At 44.4% G+C, this 19892-nt stretch overlaps 1 protein-coding gene across 1 annotated transcript; it reads right to left on the bottom strand.

The window, feature by feature from the left end:
• Positions 1 to 6685: 6685 nt before the first annotated feature.
• CDKN2AIP (CDKN2A interacting protein) lies at positions 6686 to 11525 on the bottom strand. Its single transcript, XM_036382773.1, has 3 exons — positions 11302 to 11525; positions 11076 to 11206; positions 6686 to 10340 (listed from the first exon to the last, which is right to left on the bottom strand). The coding sequence occupies exons 1-3, from the start codon at positions 11523 to 11525 to the stop codon at positions 8773 to 8775; spliced, it is 1923 nt and encodes a 640-aa protein (XP_036238666.1). The 3' UTR covers positions 6686 to 8772.
• Positions 11526 to 19892: the final 8367 nt, after the last annotated feature.

Below are 19892 nucleotides of genomic sequence, written 5' to 3'. Positions count from 1 at the left end.
TGAATTCACTATTATTACTATTTTTCTCTTTCATTTACGCAAGTGTAGAATACTTAAAAATAAGACATGGGCTGACAACAGATAATTTCAATCAGATGATAAACTAAACAGTAGCTTTCCTGAAAATACTGGGATGTGCTTTTTTCCCTGTTAGCTTCATCCTCAACTGTACCAAAGAGCTTTCTAGTACCAAGTGACAAATATCCTGCACTTATCAGGAGATGTATGTTCTTCCTTATCCACAACATCTACTCTGTTTTCTGCCAATATGCTATAATAGAAAATCTCTTCCTGAATCTTAGTAACCAGTTGACTTGTATTAACACAGGAAAGAGGGCAGTCACAATATCCTGCTCAATTTTTTCTTTAAGCAGATAAGTTCTACTAATTTCACCATTGTTGGGGAAGATGAAACAGGAAAGCCTTATAAATATGATTGTCTGGCAACAGATTTTGAGAATATAGAAACTATAAGTGAGATTGAAATGAAAGCAAGCTTTGAGATCCCTTAGTTACTGAACAATGGGAAAACAATGCTGTGGCCGCTGAAGGTAATCCCCTTTTGATGAAACAAGACCCTCTGCAAGCAGGCAGGTCCAAGGGTCCAGCAGACCCTGCCAGCTTGGCAGAAGGGGTCCAAAGAGGAGTTTTTAGGGTTTAAAATGTAGCACAGTATGGTAATGTAGTGATTCTTATAGGCTGTATGGAAATGCTATAGGATTTGTATGTTGGACTAGATTGGTTAGTGAGAATCAGAATATTCAACGCAGAAGATGATTTATTGTATTGTAACGGGAACTTCGCTCACTTCCTTTCCATACTCTTACTTACTTACTCACTTTCTATACCCTTACTCTTGTCTCTTAGCTCTTACCCCTTTTACTCTCTTATGCTTTTACGCTCTTATCCTCCCATCCTCTCTACCCCTCTCTTCTCTCGGGGCTGCTCTGAGCTGCGGCTGGCAGCTCCCAGCAGGGCCCTGCACCCACGCCCTTTGTAATAAACCGCAAGTGCCAGGACCTGGCTGCAGAGATCTCTCGTCTCCATCCGTCCCGACCGTGCAGACCCCCCGTCACTCCTACAACCATGAGCAGACTGAAAAAGGGACTAAAAAGTGCAGACTAAGTATACTCCATGCTTTGTTTTGTAATAACTATTTATTTATTTATTAAGGTTCTTCACATTCAGTTTCCATACTCTAATGCCACAGCAAAATGTGTTTGGAGAAATTGGTAGGTCCAAGGCATGACATGTTAAGAAATTCACTTATATATGACTTCATTGCTTTCATGAGAGCATACTCATACACTGTCACTTTGTTTTGAGTAGAACCACACTGCTCCTTTTTGAGGCTATCAGCTCTGTTTGGAATACCCTCTGGAAATCAGCAGGGGCTGGACACCACCAGCTTCTCACAGGTGCTATGAAGCATGCTTGGCTGGCATAGGAAGTGCAGCTCCTCAGAGGAGGGGGACAGTGCTGATCAGCTGAGTACATGTGAAAAACACATTCTTACTTCTTCTGTTTGTGAAGAACATATTTACACAAGTGCACCTTTGTAATCAAGATTATTACATGAGGGCAGACAGTACACCTGCAGAAAGTTTCAGTAGGTGAAGGTTTAAGACATTCATAATACTCTCCTATATGCAGATGTTAATTTTTCTTTCCAGCTCAGGAAATAAAGGTGGGAGTCACCCAGCTAAATGTGGAATGAGAGAGAATCTTAGTATAAATAGGTATTGCTCTAAAAATGTCTCCGTTGACTGTAAGGGTAGCCCAGGTCTCTTGTCATAGAAATCAGTGAAATTAATTCCACTCCATGAGCAAAAAAGGGAAAATTACATGCCTATGATTATTGTTTATGAATTTCAGAGTTCCCCGAAAACTTGGACAGAGTTTTGGCATATGTCATTAAAACTCTGCAACAAACAGTAGGAAGCCTCATTTTATTTCCCTCCTAGTGTGTATTTTTTTTTCTTCTTTGGAATCCGCTTATCCTAACCTAGTAAAAATTATTAGTTTCTAGTGCAACTGAAAAGTCACCACAAACAGCTCCAGAGAGTAATTTCATATCTTCAAAATAACCCTATAGCACCAAATCACCCACATTAGGGGTTTTCCAGCAGTGCTTCTGCTATGCAAATTTTTCAGTGCCCTCACTTACTCCCAGTTACCAAAAAGTGGTATTATCCTTTACTACTAGGATATGATCAATGTACAGGGCTTTCTTCCCAAGAGCACACAGAGTTTACATTTGCTGTGTTATTCAGTTGTAATTGTGAGAAAAATTAATGGTTAAACAAGATGAATAGATTCCTGCCCCTCAAACATCCTCTTCCCCAAAATAACGAGAAATGTGGCATTTATTCCAGCGTAAAGGAGGCTTTAGGCTGGAAGACTGCTGTCAAAATATAGGCAGCATCTGACTGAACATAGAACTTAGCTGCAGTTAAAATCACAGAATAACAGAACAGGTGAGGCTGGAAGACACCACAGTGAGTCATCTGGTCCAATTTCCCTGCTCAGGCTGGGTCCCCTAGAGCACATTGCACAGGTTGTGTCCAGACAGCTTTGAAACTCCCTGGAGATGGAGATTCCACAACTTGTCTGGGCACTCTGTTCCAGTGTTTGGTTACCTGCACAGTAAAGAAGTTCTTCCTTGTATTCAGATGGAACTTCCTGTATATCCATTTCTGCATGCTGCCTCTTGTCCTATTTCTTGGTACCACCTAGAAGAGCCTGGCTCCATCCTCTTGACATTCTTCCTTTGGATACTTATAGGCATTGATAAGATCCTCTCTCAGCTGTCTTTTCTCCAGGCTAGACACTGGAAGATTTGAAATGTAAAATGTAAAACATCAGAGGAATTAGTAAATCAGTAAATTAGTTAGATCAGTTTTCTTACTAGTGACAAAATATCTTTTGCCCAATGTGATTCATCTCTACATTCATATTGAGAAGAAGTCCTTTTGCAGCCCACTTGGGCTTAACAGTTAATGTTACTTGACCACTAGTGGCAATGAAAACTTTAAAGGGCTGCAGGCTCAGATGTTGGAGGTGAACAATGCTTTTTTATTTGCAGGAATGTTACTAGAGGAGGCAAATACAGAGCTGGTAACCACTGTAACTCAATCTTCCATTACCTTAGGAACAGGCAGTAGTGCTCAGAAATTATCATGCACTATTTTCATTATTAGCCTACAACATATTTGAAACTGTTACCAAGGATCAACATAAAACCTGTTTTCCTAATTGCTTATCTGTGAGTGTTAATTAATCACAGACCAGAAATTGGTGCATCCTGACAGCAGATTTAATGACAGCATTTTCTTAAAAATGCTTAACCTACCTAATGGCAGTACCTTTGCTGTGGCAGTGGCAACTAACAGAACCATCTAGAAGCCACATACACAAACACAAGTTAATTGTTGTTACCTGAACAAAGAGTGTGGCATATTATACACTAGGCAAAAGTGAAAATCTAGCTGAAAGAAAAACTTTAAAAATATAGATATTGCTTTTATTTTCTCTTTATTTTGCAACTTACAAGCTTGGGGACAGATATGCCTAGTGAAAGAGAGAGAATCAAAATTCTTTCAATGTGTGGGTTTTTTTGCCTCAATCTCTGGACCACTAGATCATGTCATGTCAGCTTAGTTTAACCTATAGGCTAGAGAAGTTTGATGTTTGACATATTCTCTCCTACTAACAAATTTGAAGAACAACATTTACCATAACCTACAAGTGAGACCATTTTGTTCACATGCATAGAACTAGTTCAAGTCATTAAGGTGCTATGGTGCAATTTTAGGGCCAAAAAAACCCAAGCACACATCAGTCGCTGCACAAGCTTCGACTTATCTCCACAAGCTTGACTGTGGTCTTTAGCCTGTACAGCAGGTGCTTCATACAGCTTTAGATATATCCTTTTAGTAGATGAAACTGGGACACTGAGATTTCATCACAGTTTCTCAGCCAAAAAAACAAGACTTCATAGAGCTGTGCCCCAGTTTTGTTGTTTCTTTGGGGATGGGTTCTTTGATAGTGTTTTAAATTAAAATCTCTCTTTTCCCACATACATATAGGTGATCACATGCAGGATCACAGGAGAAAAGAAAGACATTCGAGTAGTTCAAGTAACAACGAGTAGTTCACCAAAACAACAGCTCAGGCCAGGTGGTTTCTTGTGAACCCTTCCAGGGCTCTCATGTGAGCTGACACCACCCACTCTGCAGAGGTGCTCCCCACTCTGCACACTGGTCTCCCCTGTCTAGTGTGGGCTCTGACATGGCTGGAAAGAGGTCACCATAAGGATATTGCTGGAAGAGGAACAGCAGGTGTAGGAAACTAACAGGGTTTACAAACTGTACTGTGCCTGCATATAGGCCACATGTCTGAGGCTCAGCCAAAGAGAAAGACACTGTTTAGCAGACCTGGCCTCACCACAGGAACTTCAAAAATACCAAGACAGAATGAACCACAAGGAAGCATTGTCTCTGGGCCGCTTGGGAGCTTTTAGGGTAAAGTAATAAAGATCATTTGGATAAGGTAATAAACCATTTATTTTGGGTCTGAGATGCCCAAATTTTATGTCATTTTGGGGATCTCTGCCGGTGCTCTTCTGTCATTTTTTATACCCAGACATGACTGTAGTGCAGCAGAGGGCTTTATTCCACAGTGGAGCATAATCATGTGCTATTTGCTTGACATACTAGAGGCAAAAGTGGCACTGCCTATGACATTAATTCAGTTTTTCAGCAGGCAGCGGCATCCTGCAGAGTTAGTCCCTGGGAGTTTAAGCATGAGAACCTAATTAAAGTGGGCAAATAACACTGGTGGCATGCACTCCTTCTCTGCAGAGAAGGTGGAGGAGGGGATCCCGGGGGTAGGTGTGCCCCGCACAGCACAGCCTGGGGAAGTGGCCGCTGTGCTGAAGAGCGTGGCCTGTACTGGGTGCTGTGCCAGCGTTTGTGCTCAGATACCCACCGAGCCCTCCTGTGCTGGTGCACCCCGTCAGGGTACTGCCATCTGGCCTCTTGCTGCTTCCTGGAGCGGGGAAGGAGGGAAAGCCTCTACAGACAGGTAAGTGCTCCGCACGAAGTGCCTCCCCAATAGAATGTGCTCAGGTTGGACAATAGGAGAAATTTCTTCACAGAAAGGATTGCCAAGCATTGGAGCAGGCTGCCCAGGGAGGTGGTGGAGTCACCGTCCCTAGAGGCGTTTAAGGAAAGACTGGACATGGCACTTAGTGCCGTGGTCTGCCTGACGAGGTGGTGGTGTTCGGCCAAAGGCTGAACTCGATGATCTCAAAGGTCTTTTCCAACCTAAATAATTCTGCGGGCCAGGAGGCACCTGAAGCCCAGCGGGTGCGAGCAGCGGGGGGGCGCGGGCCCGCCTGTCCTGCACGCCACTGTCGGGCAAGCAGCGGGTTCCCCCTACACGCTTTGCTGTGCCCGCGCAAGGCTGTGGGAGGCACCACCCCGCCCTGGGGTGTCCCGTGCAGCCCCCGACCGGCAAAAGAGGATGGCCTGAGAGTGAGCCCCGTTCTGTTGGCGCGCCTGCCGCGCTACCTGCGTCTCTGTGGCCGTGACGAGAGCCCGCCCCGCGCTCATCCGCTCGGCCCGCAGGCGTCTCGGCGGGAGGTGTGAGGCGGCGGCGGCGGGCGGGGGCGCGGTAGCGCCCGGCACTCTCTGCCTGCGGTCCGGGGACTTTCCCCTAGGCGGGCGCGGGGCCCGTGAGGAACGGCTGTCCTCCGTGCGTGGCCTAGCGAGCAGGTCTTCAGAACATCCCAGCATTCACTGCTTTCTAGTGACGTTATATAAACCACGGCAGATAGGAGAACTTCTAGGGCAGGGTGAGTGATTTCTCTTATGTTTTTTTTGGTTTTTTTTTTTTACATTGCGCTTGCCTCCCTACTGGTCTCCGCAGGCGATGCGCAGTGGGCAGGCGGCCTAGCAGCCACCTGAGGGGCACCACGGCCCGGAGGGCGACCGTGGAGGAACGGAGGGGCGCCGGGAACGCGCTATGCAAATAGAGCGCCTCGGCCCCGCCCCGAGCCGGGCGGGCGCGCCAGCCCCGCCGTGTGGCCGCCGCTGAGGCCGCCGCGCTGAGGCCCCCCCGCTAAAGCCGCCCCAGCGCCCGCAGGCTGCAACCGGGGGCGGCGGCGACATACCCCGCACGGGTGCGCAGCCGGCAGCGGCTAACAGCAGCCAGCGGGCGGCTGGCCGCAGGGACCCTGCCCTGCGTGCTTAGGCTGTGCTAGCAGAGGAAACGGGAGTCACTTTCTGATGGCTCCGATTTCCCGTACTTCCGTAGAAAAAACGGGGTCAGTTTTCCTTTCGGTTGGTTGGTTTGCTTTGTCCCCCCGAGACAACTCTGCACGCCGACAGTGTAAGTGCAGGTGCTCACCCTAGCCCTCGTCAGCGGCGTCTGACAGTTCAGGACCAGCATCCCAGTCGCTAGAGACCAGGACAGTAGCTGGAGGAGAGACACAGGATTTTAGAACAAACACCTCTTGCCACAGCCAGTTCTTTCTATTTCTTTCTTCCTTTAGGGCTAACGAAATGTTAGTAGGTTCTCATTTGAATACTCGACTAGTGCTTATTCACTTGTACGTGAATCCGTGTGTTTAGTTGCTTTCCATGCAGAATGTGAAATAAAAATAACACACTTCAGCTTTCAGTTTCTTTTAAGAGTAGCTACAGACTTGTTCTTTAATGATTCACAACCAAACATCAAAGAGGAATAACATTCAAAATTTTGAAAAAAGTAATTCTAAATCAGGTCTTTTAAAAAAGGCATCTAGCACCTCAGCCTTTTAACACAGTTGCCCTAACAGCCCCTTGAGGTCAGTGAATACTGAGAGCTTTGCTTTACAGACGAGAAACACAGGTTTTCACATTGCAGCATGTGCTGCAATTCTGACCCAGAGATCTGGAGGTGACCGAACTAGCAGCAGAGAAAGCTGTACTACAGAGGGCACGGGATGCAACTCCTGCCTCACAAGCACAGTCCTTACATGTGTCCACCTGAAAACAGATCTCACACTTCCCATCATGAATACCATAGCTCCTAAGCACAGCACGAAGCTTGCCCTGTGCTAGAAGCGGACACCAATTCTTGCACTAAGTCACAATTTAGCACACTGCATTCCGAACGCCAGGTGGTGCTCCAGGAATGCCAGGGGGGAACTCCTGAGAAATCTAACTAGGGCGAAGGGCGACCGAGGGCACAGAAGCACAGGGGTCAGGTGGAGGAGGTTCTCAACCAGCCATCGGGAAGTGCGAGTGCCTTGCAGGCTTCTGGTGCTATGGACTGGACAGCCACTGCTGTTCAAAAGCACACAGGGTACAGTGTAAACACCACTGTGGTTTAGTCCCAAAACTTACAAAATAACTGAAAGTGGACGTATGTACTTCTGAGATCCCAGAAATTCCTATTCATTCCTTTAGCACTTGATCAATGGATCTGTCAGTCAAGTGTAAAGACACCACTAAATGATGCTAACTACTGTAAAAGGACAAGATTAATTCAAAATAGCACTGAAGACATTATGTTTTTACAATTACATGTCATTATCCAATATACCAAAACATGCAGTTTGTGCAGGTATTTCAGCAACATTGAAAATAAAAGGTAATCTCCCACTTTCTTTGCCTCAAACTATTCTGTACAGGGAGTAAAAATGTAGCAAAGGAAGGGCTTGATTAGAATGAGTGTTTTACAATACACTTGCTGCCTCCAGCAGACAGCTGCATTTTCATTTTGCTTACCTTGGTGTTACAAAAGTTGAAATTCATATTCTACGGGTCCCCTCTACCAGTTTTATAGTATTTCAGCTACACACCTAAAGAAACCAACTAATTCTTGTGGGATTACACCTTGAAGCCACTCAACGTAAAGCTTTACTGAAGGTGTTGCAATATTATTGAAATGGCTGGAATATTTAGTAGCCAAAACCAAAATACTATAGATGCTTATCACAGAGGTTTTATTGTTTTAGTAGCAGTCAAAATATACTTAGTATAGAAATCCATGTTCATTTGGAAAAAAAAGTATCAAACAAAACTGTAAATGATACTTCACCATATAAATTAAATCTGCTTACAGATTTTGGTGGCCGAAATAGCTGTGACTTGACTGCTAATTGCTAATTTGCCAATGTGATATTAAAAGGGCTCTAACCTGATAGCATAATGTTAAATGGGATCAAGATGTCACTTATATTGCAAGTGTTATGAAAACATCCCATAAAAATAGTCAACCAACTACTTTCTCTCCTAGTATGAGCAACAGTGAACATTATGAGCAACAAGCCTGAAACATGTAATTCAACTTTTTGATTGAAATTTTTAAACAACTTTCAATTATTCAAGTATTATGGTCCCTATGTACACACTTCTACAAGCCTAGAAAAGATATGGTAGACAATTGAGCACACTACCATCAAATTGTAAGAATTACAAAAACATCAGGTTTTAAACAGCAAATTGTACCTTAATAGTTTAATTAAAAATAGAAGAGTTAGGTAGACTATTTTGCAAATACAACAGCACACTAGTGTGCTGTATATTAAGGCAATACCTTTAAATGCGCACTTGTCATCTCTAACAAGTTTTATACAATTGCTACCAAGTGAAAGAACTATCATTGTCTTGCAAAACTGAGAAAGAAATACAAAATATCTGGAAGCCTACATTTTCAAAGTACAAAATTAACCTTCAGTCCTTGTGTTGAAATACTATACACAGTACAAACAGTGATTCTCCCCTACAAGATCTCACGAGGATTTCTTAAAGCTGGAGGCAAATTTGAAGGTTTTGACTCTTCATCCAGAAGCACCAAATCTTCAATTTCACTACCTTTGTATTTTCTTTTACATATCTTCACAATAACTTTCTTCTTGAGGAATAATTTCAAAGCTTCTCTTGAAGCCACTGCTTTGGCATTTTCCATACTTTTACCACAGCCAGTACCCAAGTAGACAGACTTGCACCTCAGTTCACAAACTATATTTTCTAGAGAGCTTTTATTTTGAGGCAAGTCTGCAAGTTCCTTCAGGGGAACGAAAGCAACATCTAACGTAGCTTTTACAGACTGAATAGATGAATTTAGAAGTTCTGCATGATTTACATTAGGACTGAAGCCTCCAACAGCAACCAGTTTCCAGGCTACAGCTTTGTAGAGTCTGTTGAAAAAAGGTTGTCTTTCCTTTGCATCTTCGCTGGTTAGAGGTTTGCACAAAGCCTTCGCAGGGCTCTCACCTGCCTGCGCGCCACTCTTGGAGGCCAGCAGGGAAGCGCCTGCCTGAGCTGCACCCCGGGAGGGCCCTTGCTGAGCTCCGCTGCGAGCGGCCAGCAGCGAAGCCGCCACCTGGGCGCTGCTCTTGGCAGCCAGCAGCGAGGATCCCGGCTGCGCACCGCTCCGGGCAGCCAGCAGTGAGGCGGCCACCTCCGCGCTGCTCTTGGAGGCCAGGAGCGGGGAGCCCACCTTAGCTGGCCCTTTGGAAGCCAGCAGCAGCGAGGTGCCCACCTGAGTACCACTCTTGGGGGCCAGAAGCAGTGAGCTGCTCACCTGAGCACCGTTCTTGGACACTGATGCTGGGGCACCCACCTGGGTTTTGGAAGACAGCAATGCAGCACTTGTTTGGGGGGTGCTCTTGGAGGTTGGTGGCACTGCTGCTGCCACCACTGCTGGCTGGGGGGCGCTCTTGGACGTTGATGGCACTGCTGCTGCCTGTGGGGTGCTCTTGGAGGTCACTGGCACTGCTGCTGCCACCGCTGCTGCCTGTGGGGTGCTCTTGGACGTTGATGGCACTGCTGCTGCCACCGCTGCTGGCTGGGGGGTGCTCTTGGAGGTCACTGGCACTGCTGCTGCCACCGCTGCTGGCTGGGGGGTGCTCTTGGCAGCTGGTGGCACTGCTGCCTCCCCCGCTGCTGCCTGAGGGGCACTCTCGGCAGCCAGTAGCGCTACACTTACTGTAGTTTTCTTTTCAGGTGACGGCACATTTTCACACTTGCTTTCCTTAGGTGGGCTTGAGCAAGGCTTCTTTCCTGGCTCTTTTTCAGATGAAGGTGGCTTTTTCTCAGCAGTACTTTCAGCATTAGCAGGTTTTCCTTCTGTTTCTATGTCTGAGACTACGACCATTTCTTGATCTGAACTGCAAGTTGACTGGGAAGTTTCTGGATCTTTGCTAGTACCTTTTTCCTGCTTTTTGGGCAAGGTGCTCTCCGTTTCCTTCACTCCTTCTGCCTTGGTTGTTTTCACATCCTTTCCAACATCCTTAGAGTCTCTGCTTTTCTCAACAGCTTGTCTCTTGCATGGCTCCTCTACCCCTTCTGCAAAACAGGTAAAATATGTGATCCTCTTTGATTTCTGCACTATCAAACAGCCACGTAGAGAAAAATAATCTAAAACTTTGTAGCAATATTATCTGTGAATTTAAAGGGTATATATTAGCAATACACCTGAACCATTGTTTCGAGTATTAACCTACTATTTCAGAATTTTGGGTTTTTTTGACAAAATCTGGACAATACTCATACGAGGTTTCAGATGTTGGTTTGGACCCAAGTATGTATTTCTATTCTTGAAGTCTAAACCAAAACTGGCCAACATACATTAAAGGGGCTATCTGATCTAAAAATAAAGGAAGTGTATTTTGTCTACTAATACCACAAAATATCTTTAAAACATTTGTCTGAGAATTACTTTAAGAAACTCAGTTTCTTACACAGCAACAATGCCTGACTGGCAACAAAGGCAAAGTAACAAGAACATATTTAAGCTAGAGCACAGCAGCCCATATCACAACGCACAAGTTATCAGATTAAACTGCGCCAGCTGTAGAAATTCAAAACAACAGCTCTACATTACCAAATGACTATGTACACATTATGTGCATTTTAGAGACATTATATTAGAAAAAGAATAGCACAGAGAGAGGAAACTATTAGCGGGAGTTTAAAAAGTAAATTATATTTACTACTTTCTAAGCCCGAGGCACACCGAGAACATTCAGAAACAAGCATTTTCTAGACTCCTATGTATTGTCACAGCTATGATCTGCTAACCATTGCTACTTGATATGCCTCTTTTCTTCACCTTGGCAACCAGTTCGTCTCTCGTGGTGCGGACAGGCGCGTTGGTCACTTGGATGCCTTCGGCCATTTCCAGCGCCCTCTCCATGACCTGCGGCGGGTACCTGGAGGGGCGACAAGAGGAAAGGAGGGAAGGGGCCTCGTCAGGCGGCCGCGCCGCGCCGTCCCCCCGTCCCCCGGCGCGTCCCGCTGAACCCACCGGCATCCCAGGAAGACGTGGTTGGCCCACACCATGGAGAGGGACACCAGGCGCTGCAGCTGGGCGCTGCCCGCCGCCGGCAGCTCCCCCACGTTGCGCAGCAGGAACTCCCGGCGGTACCGCCAGTGGTGCTCAGGCTCGCAGGCCCCGCGCAGCGTCTCTGCCCAGGCCGCCTCTTCCGCCGTCCGCCCCAGGGGCTCGCCCGCCGCCGCCTTCCCCGCCATCGCCGCCGCCGCGGAAACACCCGCCCCACTGCTTCCGCCCGGCGCGCCGTGAGCTCACATCCGCATGGGCCGGGCCGGGCCAGGCCGGAGCGGGCGGGGCGGGGCGGGACGGGACGGGACGGGACGGGACGGGGAGGGGGAGGGGAGCGCCGCGCCCCGCCCCGCGCGGGGCGGGTTGGGCCTTGGCGCTCAACCGGAACCGGCTGTGGCCTGTCCCACCCGCACACCTCGGGTGCCGGGGGAAAAAAGGTGCTCTGGGCTCGGCTGCCAGCCCTGCATTGTGACTGGCGAAAGCGTGAGCAAAAGTTCTGCTTTACGGGTTGTTTGTGGGGGATCAAGTGGTGTTTTACCTCAGAATCACAGAATCACTTCGGCTGGAAAAGTCCTCTGAAATCATGGACTCCAGCCTCTGACCGAACACAGCTTTGTCACCCTAGACCACGGCACTGAGTGCCACGTCCTGTCTTCCTCTAAACACCTCCAGGGATGATGACTCCACCACCTCCCTGAGCAGCCTGTTCGAATGCTTCACAATATTTCTGTGAAGAAATTCCTCCTAATTTTCAACCTAAACCTCCCCTCGTGCAGCTTAAGACTGTATCCTTTAATCCTGTCACTGGTTGCTTGGGGGAAGAGGCCGATCCCCACCCCGGTACAGCCTCCTTTCAGGTAGTTCTAGAGAGACATAAGGTCTCTCCTGAGCTTCTGTTCTTCTAACAACCCCTGCTCCCTCAGCCACTCCTAATAATGCTTGTGCTCCAGACCCTTCACCAGTTTCATTTCACTTCTGTGGCCTTCCTCCACCACCTCAATGTCCTTCCTGAATTGAGTGGCCATAACTGGACACAGCCATTGAGGCGTGGCTTCACCAGTGCTGAGTACAAAGGGGCAATCCCTTCCCTGCTGGCTGCACTATTTCTGATCCAGGCCAGGATGCCACTGGTCTTCTTGGCTACCTGGGCAAACTGTTGGCTCATGTCTTGCTGACTGATATTCTGCCAGCACCCCCAGATCATCTTCCACCAGTGAAAGGAAAAGGACCCTCAGATCCTTTGCCCTTTTCCTCCTCGGTTTTGTCCGTACAATCGGATTTGTTGCCTGGTGTGCAACAGCATAAAATTGCATACTCAAGAGAGACAATGATTGTTTATTTCAGAATTGCACAAGCCTGGGTGCTCAGTGGTATTCCACAAATCAGGTACACCCCTCCAGACGTTTCGTGCCATTATTGCTACACAGAAGTTTGGAGTTAGTTGCTTTCCAAGGGAAGCCCCACTATTATGCTTGGTTAGTAATTTCCATACAAGTTATATAACCCCAGCTAACTTCTATCCAATGCTCTGGGGAGGGGTCTTCACCTGGGCAGGGGTATTTTGACCTATAGGCATGAATTTTAATATTATAAGAAGATAGTTCAGGTATAGGATATATGGACCTTGAGTATTTGGCAAGTTAGCAATGTGGACATAGATGTACATCAATGTCTTGATTTGCTCCATTCTTAAAGCCTGTTAGTTCCTAGATGTCCTTGACTGTGACTGTGGTCACAAGGGTTTTCAGGATGAAGAAGAGATGAGAATGTTGACTCCATGATCAGAAGGCTTGATTTATTATTTTATGATATATGTTACATTAAGACTATACTAAAAAGAAATAGAAAGGAAAAGGTTTCTTCAGAAGCTAGCTAAGCTAAGAATAGAAAAGAATGAATAACAAAGATCTGTGTCTCAGACAGAGCAAGAGCCAGCTCTGCCATGAGTGGTCAAGAAATCCAAACACCCACAGGAGACCAATCACGGGTCTACCTGTTGCATTCCACAGCAGCAGATAACCATTGTTTACTTTGGTTGCTGAAACTGCAGCTTCTCACAAGGAAAAATCCTAAGAAAAGATTTTTCATGAAAGATGTCTGTGACACTTGACTAAGGGATGCTGCCTGTTCTCAATTAGGTCTCCTTTCCTGATGGCTTGCACCAAAGACTTATCCAGACTTAAAATATTCTTGATATATTCCAGGTTTTACAACATTGGCATGTGACAGAAAGGTAGTGGCAAGGGCATGGGTTGTTGTAGCATTTTTGAGGAAGCAATAAATGAGGACTGCTGGCTACAAAGGGTTCAGCTAATTGCTCTTGCATCTCTGTAGGCTGTCTTTAGTTTGCAAAATATTACTCCAGAATTTGATTCAAGACCATTTGAACAGTTCTCTGTGAAAAAGGGGTAAGCACACTGTGAAAATACCACAAGCTTCAGTCTGAGATAGGGCTTGCTGAATCAGTGCAAAAGAGGAAAGAATTCTGAATTCCAAAGGGCTGTCCCTGGAGAGTTGTATTGATTTTTCCTCCTGAATTAAAAGTCTGGGTTTGCTTAAGTTTTCAATTTTAACACCTACATGTCATCATGAACTGAACTACAGGATAGATTGCATTGAAGGAAGGAGTATTTTTCTCCTTAATGACTTAGATGTCTTATTTTGTGGAAATTGTTATGTAGTGATTTAACTAAGAGTGCCTCTACAGAGCAAAAACTAAGGGATTAAGGAAATGAAGTCAGAAAAAAGAAGTCCAATGCACTTTTGCTCTTTATCCATTGTTAGAATGGAAGTGCTTTTTCTTTGCTTTTCTGGTTAGGCCACGCAATGTTACCTTGTGCATTGGCAGAGGGCAAGGGAACAGTAATGAATGGGATGGGGCTGACAGGAAGAAAAGGGCAGAAAGTTTGTACCCTCTCTGCTGTGGGTGTCTTGGAACAATAGGTTTGTTACAAAACAGTGTCAGAAACTTTAGAAACTGTAGTCACCACATCTATTTCGAGGCATTAATTGTATCAGTCCCATATATGGTTATCTTGTAGTATAATTCCTCAAATACAGGAGAGGCATGGTCTGTCACATTAGGGTTTCTGCTTAGAGGTGAGGTGAGCCTGTCTCCTAGACCTCTGAGTCTGTGATACCACAGTTCTTGACTTCATGGTCCATACAGACCTTGACGGGTGAATGAAATCCTTGGCAAACATAGGTTTGAGTTTGCACCTCAGCCAAGTTCATCCATTCTGCCAGCCTGTTTATGCTCTTCAATGAACCAGTTTGCTTTCTAATGAAAGGCTAGGACTTGACCCAGGCTTGAGATCCGCCCCTCAGAGAGAGCAGGAATTCAACCAAGCCTGAGTAGCTGCAGCAGAATTGTCTGTACTCTTGCAGAAGAAGAAGAGCAAGCAGTACAGACAAGAATGTCCTGTCCTCCTCCACAAGCATCTGAGTTGCCAAGTGGACTAAGGACTAGCCCACGTTGAGCTGCTCATATACCAGTTAAGGGTGGGAGCTGAGGAGGCTTAGATTCCACAGGATGTGATAGGAACATTGCAGACACTCAGAGGGATCTCGAGAAGTCATATTCTGGTGTTGCTGGGTTAATGACAGCCAAACTACAGAGACAGGACTCCACACCTCAGGGCTTTGAGTGCTTCCAGTCACCCAATGTGCATAAGATTATATGGACTCACATGTGAGTCCTGGGCTCCTACAGAAGAATTGTTCTAGGGAGTGTTGGAGACTCAGCACATTATCCGGTCCTAGAGTGGCTAAAGGACTGATCAAAAGAACTTACTCTTGCCCAGTTTTAGAGGACAAATTAACTGAGAACCATTTCACCTCTTTGCCTGCTGACTATACGTGTGGACACAAATATTGGTGACATCTGGAGAAAAATCAGGAGCAGTTTTGCACGCATGTAGAATGGCTCACAACACTTTTTGGTTGTAGTGAGGAACTTCTCTAGTCTGATACCTTTCTGGAGCCCTATGCTTTAATTTTGGGTTAATTTTCTCTGGTGTTACTGCTGCATCAATGTATTGTTGCTGGTACAAAGAGGACTTAAAATGAGCCTTTCATCTTCCCTACCTGCTTTTTTCCACTCATATTCTTTCTACTTTATTATGTGTGCTTGAATCACACTGGAAACAGGATAAATCCTACTCCTGGAGTATGGGATGGTGTGCACAGGCAAGCATAGGTGTATACCTGTAGTGCTCTATGGGCACTAAGAGATATACTGTGTCTCAGGTTGATAAGTATGTGTATTAGAAAAGAGAGAAAACCACTGCTGTTAATTTTGAAAAACAAAACAAGTACGATTTTCATTCTCACCAGGAAAGGCAATTTTGAAGTTAAACACTTCACTGATGGTGTTAATGCTGTGCATTTAAATTTCAACATTGGAAGAAAAGAGATGGTTTTGTTCCCACTAGGGGAGGAACTTCTAAATGCCATGTCGATAGTAGTGTTGTTATGAGTCATTTGGGGTTTGATAATAGCTGCTTTTGGCAAGATACAACAAAAATCTCAAGGTGAATCATACCAGTGTCTATAAATCACAGTATTGCACCTGCACTTCTTGTATAATAAGTTTATTTGTGCCTTTATAAACCAGTGAATTATTGTTTCTTCAAAGTGAAGTCCCACTGAAACAGAGGGCAGTATCTCCCATTGAGTTCAATTATGTTCTGTGCAGTTAAGTTTAATATATAGTGACATTCCCTACTCAACTTAATATGAGAACTGTGCCCTTAACATCATGCAATGCAAAGGGAGCTCAGAGTTATTGCCACAGAAAGCCAGTAACAGTGGAATCCTACTGGCCTGACGCAGTAAATCCCCTGAACACCATCTTTGGTTGGTCTCTGCTATAAGTAATAAGTAAACTACTGGAGAGCTCTGGTTTAAGCTCATTAGAAAAGCAGCTTGAAGAAGGATGGGGAAGAGACATTTTGCTGTTTCCTGATATCATGTTATGTATTCTGCTAGAGGAGATCATTGAAGTTCTCCTACCCAGGCAAGGGACAGCACTTCCACAGAGATGTGTGTCTGTATATGCCAAAGTACCCAGTCATTACTGTTCAGTAAACTAATCCTTGGAACAAAAGAAATTATTCGCTAGAAGAGCATTAATTACTATCTAGGCTTGTCAATGGAAACTAGAATAGATCTGGTTTTTTGTTTCACTACAGTTATGCAACTGTTCTTATGCTACCATAAGCAATTCTGGATTACAAAATCATCCACTCTTCTAAGATTGCTCAGCTGAGGAAAATGTATTGAGTAATTACAGAGTATAAAAACTAAGGGTGGAAAGGAAGGTGAATTCATAATAATTTTCCTTTACACTTACATGCTCTTATTATTAACTTAAACACTATTTTGCATTTAGTAATACATTATACTTTACATATATAACTGCCTACAATAGGGTTGTCAGTTGTTGTTCTTTAAGTTTGTTAAACTTTAACTACAGCTAAAGGTAGCATATCAATTGCTAAATTTTTCTTGCTAAACTATGCCTTAGGTAACATGCCACTTGCTAAAAGTCCACTGCTTGGCATGAAATGTTCCATATTGAGGATAGAAGTTTAGGATGACTTTACTACGACCAAATATGATCTAAGAAAAAAAGGCTTTTTCTAGGGTAAATTATTCTGGAGAGCTTATATTTGAGCTTCTTAAATGCCTTTATACTCTAGAGCAAACTTGGAATTTGTCAGAAGAAAACTGAATTGGGGTGTCTGGTCCTTTGAGTACATGGAGCATAATCTATGAGCCTTGAAGAAATTAATTTTCCATGTTCCTGAATTAGGATGTGTCCCTGCCATCCTTACTACTATTGCAGTCATCTGTTCCCCTGTGTGGGCGCAAAAGAGACCTCTGTTTGCCACTATGGGCTGGGGTGGATCTGTGGACTGAGTGAGACTATGGAAATCATCCCCCATGCTCCCCAAAAGCTGCTGTTTTCTCTTTTTCATGGGTTTTTGAGTGTGTCTTATTGGAATGGTGAGGGAACAAGGACCTGACTGAAGGGAAGGAAACAGTAAGTATGGAGGCAAGACTGAAACTGGTTCGAAGTGGAAAACCTTAACATGAGAGCAATAGGGATAGGACACTGGGATTAGGTGAGGAAGGAAATGAAGTCCTCAAGGAGAAACGTAGGAGAATGAGTTCAAGGCAATGGAACAAGTACCTATCGACAAGGAATCTATATGAGAGAATAGACGTGGAGGCCAGTGAGGAAACCAGAAGAATGAGAGCACATTGGTAGAGCAGACAAAATCAAACAGAATCAAATCTTGACTCTGAGAAAAGGAACAAGCTCTGATGGGAAGGGGAGCATTGACAGAGGAACCACTGGGATTTGAACAGAGACTTAGAGAAAGGAAAGTTAAAACTCACAAGCACAGAGACATTAGCATTTCAATGACTTCTTTTTCTTCCATTTCCAATAGCTATATGCTAGGGTAAGTAAAACCAAGAAAATATTCTGACTTTTTAATTTAGAAAAAGATATTTTCTTGTCTTTTCTGTGTCCTATAAAGGAATAAAAGAGGTAGAACTACATTAGGTTGCAGAAACCCATCTTGAAAGCCACCTTTAAAGAGTTTCTAGGTAGGTAGGAAGCCTTAGGCCTTTGGCAGGCAGCTGTAACTTGGAGTTGGAAAAATCAAGAAAATGGCCTTAGGAATGTTAATGCAAATATTGGCATGAGTTCATTGTAATTCGAGAGGATTCAGGAAAGTACTAAAAGGGCAAGGAGGTTTTATATAAAAGAGAATCTATTGTGAGGCTGCAACATACCTGCATTTTATTTGTGTGTGTGCATATATATGTATACAGCAGGTATGCATGTCTGCATACACACACATATGTAATACAGTATAGATGTGTGTGAATATATGTTAAAAATCCTGTATTACTGATAATGTGAGTGCCTGTAAATCCAGATATCCCTGATCTTTCAGTTAAGATATTCATATCTCAGAGGAGAAGCAAAATTACAAATAATGTTTTGGTGGCTTGAGTAGCGGATAGGAGCATTACACAAACAGATGCTGTTAAATCATTATACCATGCTGTACCAGTATGACTTTTGTATGTCCTACATATTTTTCAGACACAAATAACTATTTTAGAAATTATATAAGGAGCTTTCCTGAGAATACAGGCAACAATGTCAGATCTAATTTGAATTATAGCTATTGGAAATCATGGTTCTGTTTTTCATTACTGTTATACCAATATCCCTGACAACCTGCAATTTACCTGGTATGAACAGCAGCTCCTGAAAATGTAGAGTTGTTTTGTGTACTCTGTGCTGTTGTATTTTTGTATATCCTCCCTGTGCATGAGTGACATTTCACATTAATTCCACTGGATGGCACTGAAGGAGACAAGATTGCCTGGAAATATCTCTAGAAGTCGGGTATAATTCCAAAAATTGAGAGTGGCTTACTTTTTCATTCCATTACTGAAACAGACAAATGTGGACCCATTTTCCATCCTGATGTAATAATTTGTCATCAAAATCAGCTCTTAAACATTCCTAGCTGCAGTTCTACGTTTTGACAGTAGCAAAATTACAGTGGAGGCAGAGTCAAGGCTTCTGAATCTGAATACCCCTTCTTCTCCAACAAAGGTAAAGGCTGAGAGAAGTGGCTTTGGCCCATTCTGGATTCTTGAGTAAAGATTTACAAAGCATCTGAAAAGTTTTGACTCCTGTCCTCCATGGCAATGCTGTTCACTTCTATCCTTATGAGCAAGTGCAAGTATTTTAGTTTTCAAGCTAATTTGAAAAAAACTACTTAGGAAGGCATTCAGGATTAAAAGCTTCCACCTGTTGAGGAAGTGTAGTATATTGTTTCAGAGAACCTCCTGAGTTGAAACTCCATCTGCAGTCCCTACACAAGGACCACTGTTTTTTCCTGGATAAGGAGTTTGCAATTCTGTCTGGAAGGTACACAATTACACTCTGTCAATCAGACCTGTAGGAGTCATGGGAGTCGTCTTTGACTTCGCTCTTTTTTTGACCTGTTTATCTTGATGTATATGAATTTTATTTCCTTTTCTTCTCCAAAGTATCTTCTTATCTTTGTTCACATCACAGATATGCCTTTTTAGGCTTTTGTTATCTCTCATCCTGCTTATGACAGCTTTTTTTTTTTTTTTCCCAGGCCTGACCTGACCTGTCAAAAAGGTCCCTTGAAACACTATTCTTGCACTTATCTCCCTGGCCTATTTTTGTGGTTCCTTTTTGTACTTACCGCTTTAGTGTATCTCCATAGATTTCCCTGTCTCTGCAAACCCTGTAGCCCTCTGAGAATGCAGTTTGACAATTTTTTTGGCAGCTATGCTGGCCTAAGACAGTTTTTGCTCCCAGCCATCCGTGCTTGTCTCTTTGATATGCCCGTTGGTTTGCTGGCACAGTTGTTTTGTTCAACTGTGTGATAAACCAGATTAGGAACCTGTTTTGGCTGAAAAATAGCATGGGGGAGGGAGGAGAGGAGCCTTTTACAACCAACTTATTTCTCCAGACAAGGCTATGAGGC

Source organism: Molothrus ater, chromosome 4 (genome assembly GCF_012460135.2).
Source record: "Molothrus ater isolate BHLD 08-10-18 breed brown headed cowbird chromosome 4, BPBGC_Mater_1.1, whole genome shotgun sequence".
NCBI classification, from domain to species: domain Eukaryota; kingdom Metazoa; phylum Chordata; class Aves; order Passeriformes; family Icteridae; genus Molothrus; species Molothrus ater.
Note: the sequence above shows the minus strand (reverse complement) of the source record. Positions and strands in the feature narration are given on the sequence as shown.

What these genes read in the sequence shown, in the direction of transcription:
- CDKN2AIP (XM_036382773.1), bottom strand. Translation starts at nt 11,525, where the DNA reads ATGGCGGGGAAGGCGGCGGCGGGCGAGCCCCTGGGGCGGACGGCGGAA. An exon ending in CACGTCTTCCTGGGATGCCG is followed by an intron (nt 11,207 to 11,301) that starts GTGGGTTCAGCG and finishes TCGCCCCTCCAG; the next exon opens with GTACCCGCCGCAGGTCATGG. An exon ending in AGGCATATCAAGTAGCAATG is followed by an intron (nt 10,341 to 11,075) that starts GTTAGCAGATCA and finishes CCTGTTTTGCAG; the next exon opens with AAGGGGTAGAGGAGCCATGC.